We start from the raw sequence: 25,252 nt of genomic DNA, 5'->3' as shown, positions 1-25,252 counted from the left end.
GTGGACCAGACCACTGCTACCTGACTCACAAGGCCGGTAGAAACCATGCCCTTGTCCACACAAAGGCTGGGAAGCTTGCAGGGCTTGGTGGATGGTATAAGGTTGGTGCGATTGAAAGCCTTTCTGGGTCCACGAAAGGTAGACTGGGGACATGGGGCAGCTGAGAGGCCCAAGGACTTGGCCATAGCCTGCAGGTCCTTAAAGTGCACCATCGCCGAGTCTGCCTTGTCTCCGAAGAGACGGGTGCCATAGAAGGGCATGTCCATGAGGGAAGCCTAGACATAGCCTGAAAAGCCAGATGTTCTCACTAAGGTGCGGAGTCTGATGGCCACCATTGACGAAACCACTCTGGCGAGCGAGTTGGTCATGTCCAATCCACAGCATGTAGTGAACTTCGCTGTGTCTCTCTCATCTCTAACTGCTTGAGAGAAAATGGCCCGGGACCAGAAGCCACACTTGTGCAACCGTTTCCCTAATCCTGTGGGAATAACAGTCCAATAAGCATGCAGTGTTCAATGACCGCAAGGCTGGCGGAAGAAAATATTTTCTTTCCCAAGCTGTCCAGCCTGTTAGATTCCCTGTCCAGGGAGCGGCAGGGAAATCACCATGGAAAGTAGAGGCTTGGACCACCAAGCTCTCTGGGTAGGGTGTTGAGTGATAAAATTTGAGTTCCTTGGAACAGGGCAGTGGTGGCAGGCAATTGTCTATTCACAGGAGCCCCGCTGCTGGTTTTAAACAAGGTCCCCAGAAGGACGTTGATGAGGACTTTGTTGAACAGGAGCAAGGGTTCAGAAGAGGAAACTCCCAGTTGCAACACCTCCGTCAAGATGTCAAGTCTAGACTTCCACCGAGGGCAACTGAAGGTCGAGGACCTCACCACTATTGCATATGTAGCTCCCTCCTCTGTAGCCACGGTAGGGAGAGAGAGAGTATGCCGGTATCTGGAGTCGTTTGCAGGCTACAGGCATCACCCAGTTACTTACACCAATCCATATCCTGTTCATACTGGTATTCTAAAGGGTACAGTGACCCCTCCCATTCCTCTCCAAGGCCTAGCCCTTCCTTCAGAATAGGGATCAGGATCCGACCAAGGATGCGGGGTCCTGTTGGTGCCGGAATCGACATCAGTTCATGCGGCTCCGTGTCGGCGGGGATCAGAATGGGGTTGGTGCAGCCAGTGGGCACCGGTGGCTCCGGGTGCATCAGTGTCCAGGCCGTCACCGGGGAAAGTCATAATGGCACAACTGGCGCCAGTCCGTATCCATGACCGGCTCCATGAGGGCCCATCAGTGTCCGGGCTGGAGCCTGTGGCACAGAACCAGATAGGGCCCCCTTCCAACCCCATGGGGCCCAAGGGTGCACCAAAAGGTTAGGGCTCCTCAAAAATTAGGCACATGGCTCATAGAATTCTTTGACTTGAGCAGGGTCGCTCCGGCTCCTGAACTTTGGGCAAGTACGGAGTCAGTCCAGGTTCTCAGAACCAGGCTTCGAACGCCCATGTTCCTTTGTTGTATCAGCTGACAGTTGATGAGAAGTCAAAGCACGCTTCGACTTCTTGTGTTTTTTGTGCCTCCTACCTGAGTACCCTAACGATTTGGAGTGGGACCAAGTGGACTTAGAACTCCTGAAACAGTCCAGAGACCTTCCTCTTGAGAGGAACTGTGACATCTGCGGAGTTGCTAGCGGGGCCGCTAGCAGCTGCATCAACCACTTCCTCAAAACCTTCAGTGCCATGGCCCGGCAGTCGGAGCACAGCTTGGAGTGCGGGTTTGCCACCGACATGGCGTGGTGATGGGCCCCACAGGGTTTACAACCAGTCTTCCTCGATGACATCCTCGACCCACCAGGAGGAAACCTAAAAAAAGAACTACAATGTTGCTCTATTCTCAGATCAGCGCTGGCTGGCACCGAATGAAAAGGCTGACGTCAGCGCGCCAAAGTGTTGCCTATATAGGTGACGCAGACATCAGTTCCGGCGCCAATAATTCCACATGGAGCCGACTAACTTCACCTGCCGGCACAAGGGCAAACAGCTCATGAAAACTCTTCTGAATCCGGTATGACACCCAGGGAAATTCAAAGGTAAGGAATCTGTGGCCAGATGTCTCTATCAGATACAGCAGATCTCCAAAAATCCTTTGTTGTTTCAGTATTCTACCTAAATATTGAAACAAAAATATCATCTGACCATAAAAGTACTAAAATATTTTGACTACAAAAAGGTGTGTTGATCATGTTTTACTGGTCTACTACAATATCAAAGTTTAAAATATCGTTCACTCTAATATATTTTTTATAATGGTGTTTAATTGTATTATGTTTTTATTTTACTATATATAATTGTGGAAATATATATATATATTTTTTAATATGGTATAATAATATATTCCAGTTGTAGGATTTATTAGCGGATTGGAGATGTTTTATATTATATAATAATTCATGTTAATTGTTTAATATGATAGGCAATCCATACTTTTAAATTGCAATTCACTGTTTTAAATATTGAATAATTGTTTTTGCAATAAGATTTTAATTTTGGCTTTTACTGGTGGTTGATTTGGTAGAGTTTTTAAATTTCGTTATTTCATTAAGGTGTTAATTATTTTGTATTTTTAATTTGTATGTTTGAGCTATCTTTTCAAGTTTGGGTTGGGAAGGATTATATACATATATAGATACATGTGTGTTATATGTGTGAGAATGACATAAAATACGTTTTTTATAACAACATTTTTTAAACAATTGTGTTCAAATAATTTTTTTAATTTTAACTAATTTTAAGATATTTTAAAGATTTTTAGGGTTTTTTAAATTGTGAATTTGATTACTTAAATAATGTTTAATGGGTACCTGTATTATTTCTGTGTACTACATCCGACCTCCTAAATGTATATGATTTTCCCAATGTTAGTTAGACTTACATTAGATGAGTGAATTGGACCGCCACAATGTATACACTTTCCCCAGTGTCTGTTAAAATGGAGTTAGGTTAGTAAATCTGACCCTTCAAAGTATGTACTTTCCTTAGTGTTTTATTGACTGGAGTTAGGATAGTTAATTTGACCACGCAACTCCCATGTACCAATTTTCTTCAACATTTGTGAAACTGCCCCCACTTCCTATCCTATGCACTTTCCACAATATTTGTTATATTGGAGACAAAAATGGAAAACTCTCCGTCCCATGCATGCATTTTTCTCAGTGTTTATTAGATAGGGGTTAGAATTGTGGATCTACTACCCACAATTTATATATTCTCCCAACTGTTTGCAATTAAAATTAGATAAGCGAATACAGGAGGAATACTTGTATTTTTTCCGTCTAAAATAGTTTATATAATTCTGGGTTACATTGAGGGTATCGATTTAATAGTATAAATATTTTTTTATGTCATTTCTTTAATTACTTTTTGGGCTTTTTAAACATAAATCCTATATTTGTTGTGATGTAGTATTTAAAAATATTAGTTTTTATTACACATTTTGATATTTGTTTTTATTGGTTTATTAAAAATAATAAATGTTTTAAATGCCACTAAACATTAATAATGATACATATTTAAATTATGTTTAAATATCTATATTAATGTAATGTATTTTATTTAGAAATTATGTTTGATACATATATTTATTTTAACGTTGAATGTATTTTTAAATGTAACTTAATATTATTTTTTAATGTATTAAAAGATTAATTAATCTTGTTTGTTTAAAATTGCAATAAGGTTAATTACATTTAGATAAACACATTTAAACTATACGTTTTATCACTCTACTGTTCCATCTTATGTTTTTCTGCTAACTTTGGTACTTTATTGTTATACCAATAAAAATTATTTTTAAAAAAACACACTACAACATTTTATGTCAATATTTTGGTCCACAATAATAACGTAGTTCATATTCTTTAGATAATATGTATGAAATATGGTTACTGGGGTTGTCAATATTTTGGCAACAATATTTCTGTACCACCCTATTCCTGTGGTCAATATTTCATCAAACAACCTATTGAGATTTGTCCAATCACCATGCCCATTCAGGTTATTTTATGGCCCTTCCAAATCCAGAATCCTGGCTCCAGGCCTTAGGTAAATCACCACTGTATACTACTAGTAGCTAGGAGGCCAGCTGTACTATTGGAAAGACACACACACACAGAAGTGTCAAAAAGTCTTGGGTTTTTTTGTGCATTTTTATATAGCACAAATGTAGCTAGAGGGCATTAGAGCGCTTTACAAGAGAACCAAAATATGTTTTTTTTCATATGGTGATATTAAATGATTTTCACAGTACTGGAGGATGTTGAGCTGAAGCTGGGAATTGAAAACTGTTCTCTAGTTCCAAAGTTGGCAGCTCTAGCAACTAGACCAGATCTCCTCTCTCGTTGTATTTGTCAATATTGACTGGGCTACAGTGCTTGGATGTCTGCAGTAATTTCATGGGTAGTAGGAAGGCTGGTGGTGAGTGTTTCTGCTGCTGTAGTTGTGAGTGTATACCAACATTTAAAAAAAATGCAATCATAGATATTATTTTGTGTTTGGGCCTTATAGTTAAAGTTGTCCACTGCCCACCCATTTCCAAAAGCCTCCCTGTGCTTAAAAATACGAATAACGCTGTTGGAAGAGAAAAATGGGCACTACAATCTCAGGTCACGTTTGAATTTTCCGGTTGCCATGTGATCTCCCCCATCACTTTTAGGGCTTTAGGCACTGAAGTACCTGGAGACACTACAAACCTGTCAAATGTGATGTGGCACAGCTGTGTATGGGCCTTTCTAATCGAATAACAGCCAGTGTTGCTGGTCAGGCTTGAGGTGCACTGGCAAACCTGTGTGTGTGTTCTCGAACTAATACCACCATGATGGACACAGTATTCAGCTGACACATGTAAGATCTACCATTATGTAATTCATCAATAAATGCACTGTACCAAGTTCTTTGAGTGAGCGTGTTTCGGCAAGCGGAGGCAGATTTCCTGAGGAGTTCTAGTACTGGTAGAGAAAAAAGCCATGATGCAGATGAGGATTGCGGTTAAAATTGCGGAGCTTTATGTGGTTTCTTATAGTAGAACCGTGTAGCAAGCCAAGAATGATATGCATCCGCAGTACTGTGTGTGCATCCCAGTTCTAGAAGGGTAAGAAATGCTGCAAGTCAGGACTGAAGTGTGATGGCTAAGTTGCGAGTGGGCCCAGTGTTGGAACAACCTAGGATGCTGCGGGTCAGTTAGAAATTATGAATTTGTAAACAGCAATCACCATGCCATCCCTTCTAGGATTAGCATGACATACCTTTGAAGTAGGCAGGGTGAATGGCTATGATCTGGGTTCACCTGCAAGGCTGCATCAAAATAGTGACCAAAATTAGGCATCGCCACTCATCTGAAGTCAAATTTTGCATCAAGATGGAGGCCCCTACCTTCATCACAGGCAAGAGTTGCATTCAGTTCACATCCCCGTTTTGGACATCTACAAATATCCTAGGTCAAATGCTGCATCAAGATAGCGGCCCACAACTAAGTATCAATGTTCATTCTAGCACATATCCAGCTTCAAGCTGACGGACACACATATATGTGGTAACTAGGGAAACTAAGGTCAATAATGCTGCAGCAAGATGGCGAACAATATAAAGGTACCTACAGCATAAGGCAAATGTTGCATTAAGATGGTTGCCTGACTCATTACTTAAGTTCAATTAAAAACAAAAGTTGTATTGAGATAGAGGAGAGCATCTACGTTATCTACAATCAATTTACAACAAATGCAATATCAAGATGACGGAAATATTGAGTATTTACCTAAAGTAAATGTGGCATCAAGATAGGGACCCACATCTATGAGGCCTGGGGGTTTCTACAAAGCACAGGAGACATTGTAGAGCATTAATGAACTAAAGGAGGGACCTAGAGTAGGGAAATCACCTATTATGTATTAAGTGTGGTCACACATTACCTACATGTCAAGTATACATTGGGTAATCATATTACATTGGTGCAGAATATATTAACAGTTTTGGAAAGACACAGAGGGAGTTGGAGAAGCTGTATTTATTTCTATCACATGACAAAAATTGTTTTTATTAAAAAAACTGCTGCCCCATACGAGGATTTACAATCATTTTAAGAAAGTCTGTTTCAAGATGTTCAACATAAAACAAATCACGTCCAGCATCTAAGTCCATTCTCAGGCAAAGTTTCATCAAACATGACAGCCTACATTTAGTTGCATACTTTCAACCTACAAAAAAGGTACATAATATCTGGTTATCTACAGTCATCCTCAGACAAATTCTGCATCAGGATGGTGGCCAACACCTTTAACGAAAGTCAAATGCTGTGGGAAGGTGTCTATGCTCAACCTCAGATAAATGGTGAGCCTTCAAATCAGAGACCATCGATGCAAGTCTTAGTCAGTTATGGTCACTAGTGTTTATGTCATTTTCTACTTTTCATTTTGATTTCTGTGCATCAGAGTATTTTGCTATCAAACAATCAGTATATTTGTAGAGCGCTTCTTGTCAATCGTGAAGGTATCCAGACGCAGGCAGGGTCCAGTTGATTAGCAGACTAGACAGGTCTTCAGGGACTTTCGAAACTCTGGAAGAGATGGCGAGGTCCGAAGATGAAAGGGTGGCTTGGTCCATGTCTTCACTGCTATGTAGGAGAAGGAGTGACCTCTGCAGCTGATACGTCAGATGGAGTGGTTGAGGGTTAGAGAAAGGGAAGCGGAGCAGAGGTGTCTGGGGCACTAATGTAAGTTCAGGCGGTGGTTCAAGTAGGCAGATCTGCAGTTGTATAGGGACTTGTACGCAGGGGTCAGGGTTTGAACTGGCATCTTTTCTGTACAGAGAGACAGTGGAGTTCCCTGAGGTAAGGGGTGAAGTGGGTCTGTGTAGGGAGATAGAGAACAAGTCTATATGGTCCGTAGTCATCAGAGGAGGAGAGCAGCAATCCCTGCCAAGAGAGCGTTGGCTGGAGATGAGGGCCTGGGTGATGGTGCATCTTGAGTTTTGTGATAGTTATTTGAATATCTTAAAATGCATGTGGAGGATGAAGAAGCAGGAGGAGGAGATGGGAGTTGACTTGAGTCATCATGGTTAGCTTGTTGTCCAGAGCAATGCCTAGGTTCATAGCATGGTCACTGGAGGTAGGAGTAGGTCCAAATAATGAGGGCCACCAGGATGCATACAATGGGGAGCATTGGTACCTGAAGATTAGTACCTCTGTCTTGTATGTGCTAAGTTTCAGGCAGTTGCCTTCATTCAGTTGGAGATGTCTGTCATGCAGTTGTGGAAGTTGGTCTTCGTGTTGGTGATGTCTTCAGAAAGGAGTAGTTGTGTGTCATCAGCGTAGGATAGGATGTTGACGCTATGGTTTTAAGACATGCTGGCCAGTGGTGTCATATAAGTGTTGAAGATGGTGAGGCTGAGTGAGGATCTTTGGACTACTCCACAGATGATTTCTTTGTGTTCGGAGGTGAAGGGGGAAGGAGGACTTTTTGCATTCTTCCGGTGAGCAAAGAGGCGATCCATCTCGGAGCTCATCCTTGAATACCTATGTTGTGCAGCCTTGTGATGAGTGTGTGGTGAAGACCATTTTAAAAGCTGCCAAGAGATCTAGGAGGATCATCGCTAGCCGCGATGAGGGCTGTCTCTGTGCTGTGGTTGTTGCAGAATCCAGATTGAGAGGGGTCGAGTAGGAAGTTCCGTTACAGATGTGAGGAGAGTTGTTGGTTGTTGGCTTTTAATAATATGTTGGCCGGGAATGGGAGCAGGGATATCAGTCAGTAGCTGTCAAGTTCGCTGGGGCCTGCAGATGGTTTCTTTAGTAGGGCGTTGACTTCTACATGCTTTCAGTCCTCGGGGAAGGTGGCCATGGCAATTGAGGTATTGAACAAAGTGGTGAGTATGCAACTGATTTTGGCTTCGCCTACGTTGAAGATTAGGTGAGGACATGGATCGGTTGAGGCCCCTGAGTGGACCAAGTTCATGATTGAGGCGGTGTCCTGTGGGGCGAGCTGGCTCTATTTGGTAAGTCAGATGTCTTTAGTGGTAGCGGGTCATTGTGTTGCTTGAAGAAGTCCGTGGCCTGGGGCTAGGGTTTAAAGGTTCTGTAGATGTTGGCGATCTTGTCATGGAAGAGGTTTGCAAGGTTGTCGAAGAGTTCCTGTGAGGTGGTAATGTTGTTTGTTGCCGTTGAGGGATTGGAGAATTCTTTGATGATGTTGAAGAGTTCTTTGCTGTTATTGGAGATTGATTTGATGCATGAGGCTGAGGCCTTTTTCTTCAATTCTCTCAACTGTCTGTGGTAGAGGTTGGGGGTTTCCTGAAGACAGTTGTTTTGGTTGTGTTCCTTGCTGGTGTGCCATCTTTCCAGCACCAGGCCGGTAATAATAGCACAGCTTCTAGCTTACTCCTTTTGTAAATGTCTGTGTGAAACGTCTTCACTATATTCAAGAGCTACTGTCTACAGCCACATGCTTTTATATCTGACATAAACTCTTCAATAATCTAGCCTTTATAGTGATGATCTCAGACATCCTGTAATTTAAGAGTTACAAGTTTCATATTCCCACTTCAATCATTCAAATCTAGCCACTCGCATAAATCATATGTTCAAAATATGTTCTAAATACCCTGGGTAATGTTTACTAGAAAATGTTACAGCACCGAGCAACGTCAAATTTGGCAGTGCCACGCCCCCACATTTTCAAAATGCTGGATGCGCCATATTTACTACAATACGGTGTACCCCTGTGTTTTTGCTAGCATTGTCGCTAAACTTAGCTGCCTAGCGCCAACACAGGCACCCTTGCATCATAGTGCAAGAGTGTCTGTGCTTCAGGGAATGATTGTTTATGTGCTGGAAGGTGTCCCTTCCTGCACATAAACAATCCATAATGGTGATTTGTTACTTGAATCGTCTTTATTTAATAGCAATAAAGTAGCAAATAGTCATCATTAATGGCTTTTTGCTCTTTCTATGGGTGCTGGTAAATGCAGCACACATAGAAAAAGCAAAAACGAGGAGAAATAAAAGCATTTCTCCTCATGCACCATTCTAACGGCTGCTCTTGCATGTCGTTAGCTTTTGGCACTGCCACATTTTTACATCTCCTTGTAGATCTGGGGCAGCATCAAAAAGCAATAGGTGTTGTGGCAAATGTCCACAGCAACACCCATTGCATGCCCCTTTTCTGCAGAGGACTGTGGGGGGGTTTATTTATAAGGTGGTGTTAAGCCAAGCTAAGGCTTAACGCCATCTTGTAAATATTGAAAAGGGAGCTATGCCACCGGAACGTCAAAACAAGTGACAATTCGCTGGCGGTAGGGGCTTCTAAATATGCCCCCTAGAGTCTAGGAGTGACAGTGGCAGCTTCTTTACTTGTGTGCAGGGCCAGACTGGGAACCAAAACCGGCCTTTGCTAGGGCCGGTTTTCGGCCGATTTTGTTACAGGGCCGATATTGCAGCAATGGTGCAAAAACGGCCCTGTAACAAAAACGGCCCCCACGGGCCACAAACCGGCCCCCAACCCGTACTGTGCACCGGGGGATTGCCATGTGCCCGCTGCGGCCAGTCCGGCCCTGCTTGTGTGCCAATCCCTTTAGAACAACCCTAGAGACGATAGGCTCTGAATACCAATAATCTAGAGGTGATAAGCTATGAATTACTAGAGAACACAAGTCCCAGGTTATACATTCTGTGCCAGTCAACTGAGCCTATCCATACCAAGAATTGACAGGCTCTAGCTGATTTATTCGTTTAGGAGGAGCAGCTTCTTATTACCATCTCCCAATCTTTCTAGCAAAGCCAGTTTTGAGACAGCAAACTCTGAATCCCTAAAGTCTACAGATGACAGGTTTTGGTTTCCTCCAGTATAGAAGTTACAAGCTAAGTACTCTGCACCAATCACTTGAGCTGATCCACTCCAACTGTGGTAAGGCTGTGCACTCTCCTGCCAATTACCTGAGTTATCCAACCCCTGAAGGGAAATACCCTGTACTTCTAAAGCTGAGAAATGGCAGACGTTGTGCCCCTTGCCAATGTCTGAACTTGCCACATCTAGAGACAGAAGATTCGAAGCCACAGAGCCTTGACTTTAAGCTCGTGTGTGCCTTCAACCTAAAAGGGACAGACCCTGACCCCTTACGCCAATTACCTGAGTTTATTCTCTATGGGCCTTCAGTTCCGCTTCTCTGTAGTACCAGATAAACACCTCTTGACCTACATCATATAGACACACTGTACCTATATTTTAGAAGTGATGGTATCTTGCACCCTTGTGTAAATTACACGAGCCTACCTATTTGACAAGTTGATCAACTCTGCATACCATACCAACCCTTGAGGTATCTGTTAAAATAATTTTCTTTTATGAGGCACTTCACTTCTCTGATTGGCTGTCACTAACTGGTGGCTAGGCTAACAAGAGGTATTATAAGTCACACTTGTAGTGGCACTTAAAGGACTGAGATTGAAAGGATGTTAGACTGAGATGGCCTTGTCAAAATTCATTTAGTTACCTGTCGGTCTGAAAACAGTGTCAACTCACTGAGACATTTAATAGCCATTTTATTAGCTGTGTGTAGCTGCAGTCCCAAATCAGAATGGGCCGGGTTGCCAGCAAAAATCTTATGTATTCCCGTGACTTAATTTATTAGTTTAGGGTACAGTACTGGAGTGATAAAGATTTAACAGTGCAACAATAATAGAGGTAGAGAGATTATAACTCATCCTTTATGGGTTCCGGAGTAGAGTGCTACTCGCCGAAAAGCGCTTCAACACCCCATCAGGGGTAGGAAGCACTCGTCAGGGGTAGTAAGTGCTATATAAATGCAATAACAATGCAATACAATACAATATGGGTAGGAAATTCCGAACAAGGGATATATGCTAAATCCGCCCTTTAATCTATCTTTTTCTGAAGGGATGGAATTAGTGCTTTAGGAAAGGATAAAAGCGATGGCAGGACTCCATTTCAGAGAATATGAAAAGAAGCAGTGTGGCTCTAGCCTAGTTGCCTTGTACATAAGTAACAGTGGTTTTCGAAGGACTCATTCTAATATCCAAATAAAAAAGTGTCATAATTACTAATGCAATGAGAGGAGCGAGCCAATGAACACATACTTAAATCATATAGATATACTCGTCCTAGAGTGGCAATAATGTTTAAACGTATTGCCACTCTGGGGCCAATATATCTATTTATATGTCTTTGCTGATTAGATATGTATTTATTGGGTAGCTCTTCTTCTGCTTTCCTTACATTAGTAATTATGTATTAAAAATAATTTGGATGTTAGAAAGTGTCCTTAGTTAAGCACTGTTAATTGTGCACAGGTTGACCCAGGTTACTATTTGTCATATTGGATTGCCCTAAGGACCTTATACTAACTAACAGCAAATGGCGCCCTAAACAACCCATACAACTGGCGCCCACGCCATTTTTATTTTATTTTTTCCCTTTTTCATTTGATCTTTTTTCCCTTAAATTTGGCAGTCCAATTGGCCCAGTAGGCGACAGCCTATCTCAGATCTATCGAAAGCTGAGAACTGCTATTCTAGTCTATCATTTGATCTACCAAATGAGACCCTGCTGACAGAGAAGTTGTGCTCAGAGCCGAAGCCCGCCTACGAGTACCTCCACTTACCTGAGACTGCTGTGGGATATTTAGAAAGTTGCCGTCCCGGGGTCCGATGCTGACAAACCGGTTGGCAGTTGAGGAGCCTGGCGCTGAGAATGCTGAACACAGAGAAACGCACATACAGGCAAAGAGAGAGAAAGGGGGGAAGGAAAGGGGAGAGAAAGAGAGGCACGATTTAGAATCACTGGATGAAGGGGGCGGAGAGACAATGGAGTGAATAATGTTGAAAATAAGGCAATACACGGTTATGAACAGGAGCATGGTCCCAGCACTGCCAGTAGGCTGATGGGCAATGGTGGCGCAGTGGTTATCGGGCCTAGGGCACGATCTGAGCACAAAGTCGTGGCTACAGTACCAACATGCTTGGCTGCGAAAGAGGAAACAACAGAATAAGAGCAATGCAAGGCAGAAGCTTGGCAAAGCAATACCAACCGTCAGCCTGCTCTTGTGCCAAGCTGGTTGGCAGTGTACTGAATGAAATCCTGACATCGTGGTTGGGTAGGACGTGAATTGAACTTGCAGGGTGGTCTGCGAGGCGCAAAGACAAAGGGGGCATTGAGTGGAAACTCAGTAGTTAGGTTGCGTCGAGGAGTGGTGTGGGTTCCTCACAGTGCTAGAAGTTCAGATGGTGCTGCACTCTGCTGTGTATGTGAATTAGAAAAGCTGTGTGTGGGTTCAGTATTGGAATAGGGGAGTGTGGCGTGCAGGGCTAGAGATGGGTCGGCAGAACTGTGTATAGTGACCATGTTAGGGAATGATCAGAAAAGGTGTAAATGAGATTTGGGGTGCATTTGTAGATTGTGATTGGACCTCAGCTTCTGAAGAACCCTGGGTTTGGCAGGCTGGTTCTAAACGCATTGGTGGACCTGTGCGTCAGTCTCAGTAATGGAAGAATCAGGGAGAACTACAGGGCAGACTCAGGGTGCACTGATAGATCTATGATTAGGTCTCAGTATTGGAAGAACCAGGGCGTGTGGCACGTCAGGTTGGGAGTGAATTTGTAGATCTGTGCTTGCATCTCATTAATGAAATAATTAGGGGGTGTGGCAGGCCAGGTTTGTGTGCCTCTATACGTCGGTGTGTAGATCTCAGTATTGCATGAATCAGGAGCTATTCCCAAACAGATTCGGAGCTCACTGGCAGATCTGTGAATGGGTCCCAGCAGTTTAGTAAGAATATGTAACTTTCCATCGGAGCCCATAATTTCAGTGAATATAATTTTCTCTCTAGAAATTATTTATCTTTTGAAACATTCTCATCCACCCCAGTATGACTCCAGAAACGTTATTTTTACTCTTGCAGTAAAAGGCGAAGTCATACATAGCCAGGAAGTGGTGACACCTCCAGGAAAATAAGTTGCTGTCTAGCCTGCACACTAAATTTAATGGATACATTCCAAAAAAAGAAGACAAAAGAACACTTTGAAGTAACTGATGAGGGTTGGCGGGTGGGCAATGAAGAATAAGAATTGGAAAGGCCAAATCCATCAAAGCCATTGCTACAGAAAGAGAGTATCGTTGACAGTACATTCTGCCAATTCTTTATCATTTGAAAAACTCAGCTAGCCATACCTAACCCATTTCACAGGGTAGACCCAAAGTACATCATATAAAAATAATGCAATGCATTTCCTAATAAGGTGTTGAAAAAACTGATCTCAAGCAGTGCCACAGCTTGAGTATCAGATTCAAGATAATAACGTTTAGGAAAAGAGTTGGTGGGGAAAAATGTAGCTGAAATTAATATCTTTTGGGTAAGTAAAATTTGGTTGCTGCCTCACATAAAACCCTAACACAAGCCACTATTCATCAAGGTGCATTGTTCTTGAAAACTGACTGTCTTTAGAGGAAACACAATAGACCACAAATGGAGGCTAGTCCATACAAAAATCATCTGATCACGTCATAAAATGGCTTAAGTCCTTAATAGGATCCAATTTACACAGATCCTACTCTCCCTTACAAGGATGGGGAGGTGGGAGAAAAGCATATGGAGTGCTCTTGTGCCAAGAAGCCTCATAAATGGCAAACATTGCACTTCATAAATGTGATGTAACATGACATACAGTGAGACTGTGTCACTGAGGGGACACTTTAAGAACAAACCAGGGACTTCATCATCAGCCCCACTTTATCCTCAGTAGAGACATTTTTGGTTGAAATTATATGATCCCAGCTAAAGCTCTCTTACTATTTTGAGACATAATGACAACTAAGATAGTTGTTTTCAGTATCACAAATTTAAACAAGCAACTTTCACTCGGCTCTGTGTAGACTCAAACCGGGGATCACTACTACATTCAGATTCTATTGAGTTGATGAGAAAAGAGCCGGAAGATATCTAATACATTTGGCAAACAGCAGTTGTCTAAAACAACAAAACCTCCTCCAACCTAAGACGAAAGACTAAGAAGCTGTCATGCAACCTAAATTAGAGGAAACATGAAGTCTTTTACTTTTTCCCTTAGTGCAAATTTAAGGATACTTACCACTGAACACAAAAAAGTCTCAAGAAGTTTAAATTACGCTTGGGACAAAATCTCAGGCAACTGCCCTATCTAGTATTTTCTTGTCTAACACGTACCAAACACCAAAAATGCCTCCTGGAAGAGGAAGATTAAGGTCCTCAAATCTCAGTTTCTTATATGTGCAACTAAAGACTGTGCATATAATGCTGCAACGCTGGTATTGAAATACTGAAGGGTGGGGGGGTATCCGAGAAGTAATGACTTTACTTAGGCAAGAATCAAAGCACCTGCGAACAAAATTATTTTTGGCCAGTTGAGTGCTAAAAGAAACATGGGGCTCCAAATGTGTGTAACTTTTGTAGAAACAGCTGAAATAGGTAAACACCTATATTAGGTAAATGACCAAGCTAACAACAGTGGATCTCCAAGCACTCTTTTCTAGGCATCTCCAAGGAGTAGACTTGGGGCATTTCTTGCTGTGATTAGTCATATTCAGGAAATTCACTTGTAAGATATAGACTTGCCTACTTGCGGCATCCACTTTGTAGTAGCCTTTCCCAACTAGGTGGAAAGCGTGGTTGGAGATACCCTAAGAAGTTGTCCAAGACGCTGTGTCATTGCTACCTTTCAGAAGAACTGTAACCTACAATGGCTTCTTGTTGACAGAGTGCACGACAGTGGAACTGTCCATTTGCACCAGAACGTTCCCATCTTCTAACTGTTTAGCTATTGAATGTATAGGTTGATGGATGTATATCAGCTCAAATACGTTTTATGTGTAGAGAAGCCTCCTAGTCCAATCATAAGTCACCCACCTTATGTTCTCCTAGATAACCCCTGCCTCCTCCACCTTTCTCATGTGTCGTAAATCAACAGTGCTTAGCAATTTGGAAGTCTGTAAGAATTTCACTTCGGACCACCAAAGTTACTAAATTATTTTTTTTCTGACCACCAACGTTCCTGCATGTTTCCTTGATATGGATACTACTGCATCTTGATTGCGGACAGAAGCGACAAAGAAAGGTATCTCTTTGGCGAGGTTGCTGTGAATGACATAGTGTCAAGGTTTTCTTTAGGATCTGCCCTTTAACTGCAGATGGGAAGAAACAACTGAATTTTTTTTTAATGGAATGATGACCAGAATTCGCCCTATGGCAAGAAGAAATGACTCCGCAGCGTTTGATGAAAACCCAAGATTGTGCAGCTAAAAAAGAGCTAATGATTCTTACTAGGAGACTGCTTTCATAAGCCATTTGTAAGGGTATTTTAGCACTTCTTGCCACTGTAGGCGGGTAGTGACCATGCCAGCCATATTACAAATTGCTGACATACCAATCTAAGTCCAAATAACAATAGCAAGAATTGGAGATGTTCAAGTATCAATAAACGATTGAGATATGACACTAGGTGTTTTGCAAGCCTGCCAATATCCCTCAATCCTCCCTTTTGGATAGTATAGAAAAACCGCTAGGATAACCCAACCATATATGACATTCTAGCAGAGCATTGTTTCCACGAAGATGTTTGTAAGATATGAAGGACTACTTATGCTTAAATAAGCTAAATCTCACCATGAAGAGCATAGAAGGAGGAGAGTGTGGAGCCACAGCCTTCGGCGAGAGGGAACACCTATCTCCTGCTCATTAGATGTAAACACACTTCATACACAGCCATTGTGCATAATCTGAAAACTTTTGTTTGGTGTGCCGACTAGTCCAGTCATACAGGCCACTGAGGCTTAAGTATCTAAGCTACCTTACATACTAGCCATTCATATTCTTTATCATGGAGGGCAGAGACCTGTGCTTTTAGTACGCATTACCCCTACTTGTCAATGAATTACCAAATAGCAGCTGGTATAGCATCGAATGATAGATCTATACTCAGAGCTTAGGAACATGAAATGTACATTTTCTTTGACAGTGTCCTAATTTTTTCCCCATATTCAATGGAACAATGGGGGACAGATGTGGTCCGGAATTATTAAGGCAAATGTATGCATTCCGATACAGTTCAGAAACAGGCAGACTCGCATGAGGAAGTCCCAAAGACTAGGTCTTCCAAAGCTTTGGTAAAAGGTTAAAGCGCCCTCAAAACAGTATCCCTCTTGTTGAATTTTGCTTAGCTTGCCATAATGTTGCGTTAACTCAAACTCAGAGCAGACTTTGAAATCATGTTTACCCTACAAGTATCTAGACGATTGTGATTACTCTGTGAACTAATTGCACCATTTGAAGTTCTCTGCAACACCACGCCTACTACTAGCATTATAACATTGATTCCACTGTCCTTTGTTGATATGATGAATTTTATCACAGATGAAGCCCGAAGTGACAGGCACATTAGTTTCCAATGCCCATGTTGCCAAGGACACTGATCTCTTGTAGTTACAGTCTCTGGTACCAGAAGGAATACCCAAAGGTGTGAAGAACTGGCTTTATACCAGATGCAAGGAAGGTGGGAGCTCCTAATCAATTCTGGTTAGAAGAAACAGTGGGACTCGGAACAGGCACTGGACGCTGGAGTGACACAAACAATGCAACTAGATCCTTCAAGAGTAAAAGACCCAACCGTGAAGCTGAGAAAACTGCAGGCCCCAAGGAGGCAGTTTTCTTTAAGCAGACTGAAGAATCGAAAGATGTGGTTTCTGAAAGATTTCTGAGAGCGGCATCGGTGATCCCTGCCTGCTGTTTCTTTTGAGAGGCTGAAAAACGTTGTGCTATCCAAAGCCGAACAATTAATACTATTTGGGTGCTAGACTCCATAAAGATTCTGAAAAGGAGCATCTTCCTTTAAATGGAGGATCAGGCCCACCGACGCAAAATGAGTACAAGAGAGAGTGCTTTTCTGTTATTCTGAACAAGCATCAGAATCCTGTCTGATGGTGTAAGTATCTAAGCACCACAGTCAGTACTCAATGGAGTTCTCTACAGACAAATTGCACCACTACCCGAAATAATATTCAAACACTCAATGCCCCTGGATCAAACGAGCTGCTTCCTTAAAAAAAAGGACATGCCTACCTATCAGTGTTGTCTCTTCGGGTTGGCGCAGTGTGACCTCAGCCCAATGTCATGGATCATGAGGTACCGTACCCCTGGTACAGCAAGAAGTAAGAGTGAAAAGGTTTCCCAGAGTCCGCGTTTGGCAAAGAGAAGGTGTCATTACATATAGACTCTCCGGAGCAGTGGCACTTTGGAATGAGGCGCTGTGCTTTTCCGTTAGTCCTTCTCTAGCAGCTTTTGTGTTTGAAAGTCCCTCCCTTTCCCTCAGAGTGGACCTCGGAGAAGCTCTCGTGCTTGTCTTAGGATCCCTCAGCCTCTTGGTCTTCCTGCTTGCTTTTCTTGTCCGTGGTTCTGCCAGCCTCCTACCGTTGTTGAACAAGTGCGCGCCTCAGTCCCTCTACCTCTCTCATTACCTCCGTCGTCTGCTCGACAGTCTATCTCACTGGGACTGTCTTTCATTGTGTTTGTCACTTTCTCATTTGGCCTCGTCTTGGATTAATGAGTCTCTTTGGGCCTGTGTATGCGCACTTGTCTTCTCGGTCTCTCATTTACACATGTATGTGCTTACTTTAGTGTGAGTCTCCTGCTTGTAGGTTTATCAGAATTTATTTCTATAGGTTCCCCTCTTTGTCTAGTAGTGCCACTGTCTCTATAGGTGGTTGGTCTTTTTTTAGGTCTCAGTCCCTCCCTGATTGCCTCTGTGGGATTTTCCCTCTCTTTTGGTCCCCCATGTGTCCTCCTCGGACAATCTCCGTAGTTTCCAGGGGGAGGGGGGCGGGGGGGGGGGGGGATTATTCTTCCAGCAATAGGCACAGTGGAGATGCAGGGTTTCTAATAAGGGGTGAAAAACAACAAAGACTCATTAACAAGTAAATGGTCTTTTAATGACCTGTGAAACCAGCCAGCCTACAGCAGCTCAAGACCTGTGAACACATATATGTGTATAGCAAGGTAAATTAAACATCTTAAAAACTGAAAAGGGTGCTTTACAGTGAATCTTAAACGGGCGCTGACTACTTCAAAGGTTCAGGTCTTAAAAGAGATGCGCATTTCATAGCAAACCATACTGTAAATGTGTCGATGTTTAGACCTCGGGCATACATTTACTAATAGGTCTTTATTAGGACAAGAACAGGCAGCAAACTCTTAATCTGCCATGGAAAACTGCCAATACAAGCAGGAAAACTGCCACTAGAAGCAGGAAAGCCAAAATGCTTAGTAAAAATAAACTTCAAAATTATTCACTCTTGTGGAATTGTCCATGGTGCACATACACGTTCAAACACAACTGACAAATTGTAAAACAATCTCAGGGAAGCTCCAGACCTAGCCATTCCTTGTTCAGAAGACTATGTAGTGAAAAGATGCCTTGGTATGAAATGTCGACAAATTTACTATATTGGTGAAATGCACTTTTTTTAAGGCCTGCACCTTTGATGTACTTAGTGCCTGTATTAGTAATTACCATACAAACTATCTTTTCAGTTTTTTTGGTTTGTTTTATTTACTCTGATGTGCACATTTCTTATTTTTTCACTGAGCACCTGCACTGCACCACCACACAGAGCGCCTCTCTGTTTTCTGTGTTTATGCCTTAAATATATGACAGTTGCAATTGTCCAGCATTTCGTCCATCAATTGTTTCTTTTGCATATGTCGCCCAAAGTGGGAAGGGTATGCCCAGACGTGGGTCCCATGCTCACTACTCCACTGGATTCAAGCCAGCCTGGCTAATGGAGGGTGATGCCCTGAAACCGATCCCAGGATGCCTGCCTTGGTTCCAGTCAAGGGAGGACCTGGCTTGGCAGTCCGGGCTGGACTGTTCCCACAAGGAACATGGTCAAGACTGATTTGCATATGGCTGGGTCCAAACTGGGGTGGTGTGATGAGCAAAAGAATGATGGATTAAACCCAGATCCTTCTGGGGTGAATGTTTACATTTTCCAGCATTCCGTCCATCAATTTTTTCTTTTTCAATCTATGACAAGTCATACTTTTTTGTCATGATTCATTGCTGTATGGGATTTTTGACTTGTATGACCCCTATGACTTAGTAATATTTAGTCATATTTTCTCTAAGTGAGTCTAAGAAAGGGCTTTCTGTTTCCGTCTATTACATATCGTGCATCCCAATAATATCTGGGCACCCCCTGTGTTTTTTACTGAACTCCACTGTTGGCTGTGGCTATGATTATATTCATTTTCTAACTTTCATGCTGAGACTCTGCCTCATTTGCAGTGAACAGACTAGGCAATCTTTTGACGTCTGCGTGTTTGTCAGTGTGTACTTCTTTTTTATTTTTTGTGGGTTACCCTCTCTCATTTGGCCGTCTCTGTGTGTATCCAGCCTCAATCTGTTTGTCTTGTATGATAAAATGTATGTTCCGAAGCTGTAACTTTAAAGCATTAAGATTTTCACTCAAAAGCCAAACTTGAAAAATGTAAGTATTTTTAGAAGACAGATTCCGTCCAACCAGCATCCCCTCTGGTAAGGAGCACTGAGTAATGACATGGATGGGTGGATATGGAGTGATGTGAGAGGACAGGCTCATGTGATGAGTGCATGGGTGGAGTGGCAGGAGATAGACAGCGTGATGGATAGGTGCACTGGATACTTTGTGTTATGTATAGGGAGTGAAAGATGAGTTATGTAAGAGTGGATATGGGTGGTTGGGGCTGAGAAGACAAGCAACACTATAACTTGATTGGAATACACATTACATTCTCAGCCTGAGCCAGGCCTTTGTGCAACAGAGGTACAGTGCATGGACCCCCGCAACATCATACAAGCGCCATATTCAGGGTAAGATATCCATCCACCCCAGATGTTCAAGAAGGCAACTGCAAACTCACATACAGGTAACGTCTAGGCAACACAAAGTGAAGTACAGAGGAGGGTAGGGGAGAAGACACACCAAAGGAAGAAAACAAGAACAGCAACTGGAGGTGCATGAGAAAGAAGCAGCGAGGGGTGATGATGACAGCAGAAAGGGTTAGTGACTGAGCAAAAAAAGCAGAGAGTGAGTCAGGGCCAAGGACCTGCTGTGTGCTTCAACCTCCCAGTATGATCCAGGACTCTGACTACCAGAATTACCTTACATAGGCTATTAAGACATGGAGTCTGATTGGAGTGACACATGTATTATCAGCATCTTCTGTTGAATTTCAACTCTAATTTGAGAGAATGTGGTCGAAAAAAGTTGCCCAGACTTGCACTATTTAAGGTTCACTGACCAGCGAGGATGGCGGAACCCTTTCTAACCTCTTTGTTTTCCCATGCTTACCAACGCCCCTTATATGTAGTGGTTGTGTAACACACACAATGACTGTAGCATTAGAACCCAAGGCCAGAAAATGATCAGAGAAAGCAGCTCTTTCATAAAAGTTTTCCAAACAAGCATGCTGATTTTAGTTTCCTGCTCTGCTATTCGCACCTTGATCCTATATGATATTTTTAGAACTGAGGAGTAAAGGGTGCAAACGCTTACAATAAGTGTGTTCTTGAAGAAACAGGGCCAAAGGACATGTCCGCTTTTTCAGCACAAGCCTAGGACACAAATTTTGGTAACACATCTTTATTACATATAAGATCCTCACCACTCTGAGTAAACCCCTATTGTGAGATATACCAGGCCCTAATAATTCCCAAAAAGATCACTGCACATGGAAGGGCGTTGTATTGCTTTGGGCATTCAGAATGTGTCAATAGTTTGTGTTGCTTGGATCTGCCCTATAATCATTGCCACCTACAGCCCAGTGCGCATGCCATGGCACAAGGACTTAACCTACGGGGGTAAAACAAAGAGCGGAGGGCTACTGCATCTTTAGGCTGAGGGATGTGATGGGTAGGCGGTGGAAGGTGGGGAGGGTAAGGAGATGGCATAAAAAATTAATGCAGATAATGTGATGATTTCATGTCCCCAGTCGATTTCCAACAAAAATCAATCTATTCCCCCGCCATTATCCATCATTTAAGATTCCCTGCCCCACCCCTCTCCCACGTTCCCGGCCAATTGATGGCTCTCGTGCAATAAGGAAGTGTTGCTGTAACATCCACTTACAGGGTGATGTTGGTGCCGTGGATCCGCCCTCTGGGGTTGAGGATTTTGTGTCAGGCATAGGAAGGGGAACTGGTCTGGCCACCGGTGGAGGGGGCGGCAGCAAAAAAGACCCCGTGACCTTTCCCTGGCCACTACCGTTGGGCTGCGAACAACATAAATACAAGGAGGCATGAACTAGGTTTGAAAAAAATTCAGACAACTTTAAAGATGCAGTATCCCCCGTTCTTAGTTTTAAAATCTCTGTTTTGACCTTCAAGAGGATTCTACCATGTCATCTATCCTTTTCCAGGACTCCTGAAGTCACTGACCCTTCACTGGGGTGAACCATTGCATTTTCATAGACCAGAATGTAGGGGTTTCAAAATATTTTTCAACGGGTTTTGGATAAAATCTTTGAACTATTTCTGAGTTCATAAGTTAAAATGGGCATTTTTATACTGCACTGAGTTGGTCTCAGCAATATTTAGAGCTATGAACGCTAAATAAATATTTTTAAAAATACAAAAAAATCAAGTTAATGTGGATGTGAATGAAGATATTGCCTTGAGGTATAAAAAGGGTGCTAAAAATGTGTGAAAGTGCTGTTTGATCATGACATTTTTAAAAAGTGCATGGCTGTGCATTTGTTTGCGTGGCTGGTGAAGACGGACCTATACAGGAGTATGCCCTATGAATTCTCAAAAATCCCCTTCATGCCCTAAAAAGGAGATAGTAAATCAAAGGAGGGACTAGGAACTGATGATAAGGTCCAGCACCAACACTCCTAATATATCATAGTTACATAGAAGAAGGATGCTGTTCATCCAGGAGAGACAGAATAAGGAACAAAAGATAAGCTGTCAGTAGGGACCAGAAAGCTGATCGACTGGATCGGGGAGCAGAGTAATCAGAAGTGAGTGCCCTCAGACACACACAGATGGGTGTCATGCTTCATCAATGGGCGGCTCCTAGTTGGACTGGTGCTGCAATGCCCAATGGGCCCCTCAATAGAGCTCTTTATCGGACATCTTCGGATGTCTCTCCTGGAGGAACAGCATCCTTCTTCTAGGGAACTAAAAAGGTAATTCCCACCTCAGATCTGTCTCACTGCATCACCTGTATGGGAAAGTGGTAAAGAAGCAGACTCCTTACTGCCACAAGATATCAAGAGGATGCTCAGATTAGGCATGAGTGCAATCACGTCCACAGACTTTGCCTCCCATATTCATAGTTGTTTCTTTGCTCTGTGAGGTGACAATTCCAACTACTACTGGCTCTGTAACTGCAATCTCAGATCTGCAAGCTCTCGCCAAGAAATCAGCAAGCAAAACGTTTGCTAATATGCTCCCGCAAGTCACAGCAATATTGCTGGTACATTTTTTTGATGCAGGACTTGTGTAGCATGAACTTATGTTAAAATAATACCATCATAAGTTTGATAGTTGACTTTATCTCAACTTCATTAATTGAGTAGCTGCCATTGTATTTGTGTGCGGTTCCTTAGAGACTGTTAATTCTCAATTAGGGCATAATTTTGCAAATAAAGCTTTTCAAAGCAGTTACGAATTCTGATGACCAAATTCGGATAGTGATTATTTTTCTGAAACCTCATGGTTCTAATCCAGTATATTGTTTGTGATAGTGAAAAAAACTAATAGTTGAAGAAGCATCACAATCATTAATGTACAGCACCATTGGAATCATATTGATGCTTCAGTAAAATCATATTTTTCATTTGGTTTAAATATGCATGAATAGCAATAGGTGTTTTGGTGGGGGCGATTTGAACCTTTTAAATTTTCCCCTCCTTCTAATAATTGAAAATAAGTGATTTTAGAAAATAGTTCATGCTGGTCATTCACATGGAATTTATAGAAACAACTGATCATTTATTAGCTTTTCAATTCAATTTAAACTATTTTATTTTTGTTTCAAACATGAGTCAATGAATAGTTCAAATACAGGAGTAGACAGTTTCTATTCAATATACTATAAGTTAGAACTTGGAGAAAATCTTTGGTGCAATGTTAAAATTTTAAGGAAAACTCATTAGAACCATTCCAATGGTTGAACAAGTATTGCTTCATATTGAACCGTTGAGGGTTATTTTTAAAATCATGAATTTCAGTACAGCAAATAAAGGTACTACTTTGTAACATTGCTAAAGAGAAGAGGTGTGTGAAACATCTTCATTAATTTTCACAAGCTGATGTCATTATGAACGTTTTTAGACACAGCGCAAAGACCTAAGACAAATTCTGGGGTTCAATTCTTTAGGTTTGTCTCTTAACCATTGTGTCCTGCACAACAGACAAAGCCCAGAAACCTACTAGTATAGTCCACAGTGGATTCCTCAGTACGGAAATTAAAGAACACACCATTTATAACCAACCCATCTGATCCACAACAGGTGTGCACCTGCACTTCTATACAACTAATCATGCAGCATCACCACATCTATTAATAAACACCTGCATCTTATGTTTTGCGAATTCTTCTAACACTAAAAGGAGCCACCCACTAAATATATGAAAGTCCTATTAGGATGAAAATAGAGATCAGTGGTCCATCCATCTACCAACTGGTTTTCACCCCGAAACATAGTCAATTTTCCTCTAAAAAAAACAGATTATTCAGAGGAAGGGGCACACCGAAATGGTACCACAAATACAGTGACTCCCACCATTTGGAAACATTTTGACATTCTTACAAAAGGTTCCTGGAGCCAACAGCAAATACAATAATGGGTGTGTCCTCATTTATTGATTATTTGGACCTTAAAGAGACGCTTAATATTTGAACACTGTGACCAGTACTAAATCACAAAATACGTCCACCTGCCTTACAGGAACAAGAAAATAATACTAGCTCTTGATTGCAAAGTATTGTTAAAATTTTAATAGCACTTGTCAACACTGAGCAAGCAGGAACTAAAAGGTGTATTTATAAATGGTAGGAGAACATCAATGATTTACATTTGAGACAGGAATTGAAAATGTCTACACAAGAATGAAACTACACAATCAAGATCAATATTATATTATATTATTCAGAGGAATTTATCTAAGATCAATAGCCCACATATATTATAACTGTGTAAGGCTGTAAACTTTCATAATAAAATATGATGAAATATTAAAGGGAATTACGAATTTTTGAAGAAGCAGACAGCTGTTTCCATGAATGATATCTCTGAAGGAAAAGAAACTCTGACACATATAAGATTTTAGGCAATATCAGCGCGTTCAGGAATAAAACAATGCTGTATTAATGGAGGGCAGAGACGAACAGTGGCAAAGTATCCATAGTAGCAAGTAGGTCAAAAAAAGTTTACTCAGCTTAGATGATATAATATTATCAACTTCCCAGATGGCTTGACTAACCGAGAACACTGCTATAAAAAATTGTGCTATACTTGTTTTTTTTTGTCATGAAGCCAATCCAGAAAATGGCAGTTTACCACACAACAGGGCCATCTTGAAAATTTACCTCAGTGCCACCTTTAAGCAAAAATATATCCTATAATGTATTTAGTCTCTACAGAGTAAATCCGATTTCTTTGTAACAGAACACAGAGATGACAAAATATGTTCAAACTCTGTCTTTCAAACTATAAAATATTGATACTGTTATCATGTGATGTTTCCTATTATAGAAAAAAAACTTTGCCTAAAGACGTTTCAGTGATTTGGCACTGGAGACTTTAAAGATTTTAGAATGGTGATTGTATACCCTCCCACAAGATATACTGCCTTATGAGTATGTTGTGATTATGTCTACTATCCGTTTTTATATACGAGGGAGGGGTAAAATTGGAAAAGGCTGTACGGCTTATTATGTCTATGACGCTATCATTATCATTTCTGCAGTCAATAATAAAGGGTGTTAAAAAAAAAAAGTTGCTAACCCATATGACAATTTTTATTACTGTAGGAGGTAAAGGAAGTAAAAATATAAAAATCGAACGCTGGATAAATGATGTGACCCATTACAGAAATTGGACACTAACATGCTGTTTCAAGTCAGGAAATGTTGTATTTACATCCTTCAGACAACAAATGAACTTAGTTGTGAGTTGTACTAGTGTAACACA

General features: G+C 41.7%; 1 protein-coding gene across 30 annotated transcripts in view; it reads right to left on the bottom strand.

Annotated features, from left to right (window-relative positions):
* The window catches only part of NFIX (nuclear factor I X), a 1,679,708-nt gene that overhangs the window by 48,798 nt on the left and 1,605,658 nt on the right, over positions 1-25,252 (bottom strand). For 11 of the 30 annotated variants that reach the window (XM_086962266.1, XM_086962273.1, XM_086962248.1 and 8 more), the window contains 2 exons: positions 21,181-21,322; positions 11,654-11,745 (listed from right to left, as the gene is read on the bottom strand). The exons of 8 other annotated variants lie outside the window; for them this stretch is intronic. In XM_086962266.1, coding sequence (XP_086818392.1) covers positions 11,654-11,745; positions 21,181-21,322 — 234 coding nt within the window. The remainder of the gene's footprint in view (positions 1-11,653; positions 11,746-21,180; positions 21,323-25,252) is intronic. 11 more of the 30 variants (XM_086962361.1, XM_086962382.1, XM_086962431.1 and 8 more) reach the window with 1 other exon arrangement.

This window comes from Lissotriton vulgaris, chromosome 1_1 (assembly GCF_964263255.1).
Source record: "Lissotriton vulgaris chromosome 1_1, aLisVul1.2, whole genome shotgun sequence".
Classification (NCBI taxonomy): domain Eukaryota; kingdom Metazoa; phylum Chordata; class Amphibia; order Caudata; family Salamandridae; genus Lissotriton; species Lissotriton vulgaris.
This window is presented reverse-complemented; position numbering and strand designations above follow the sequence as displayed.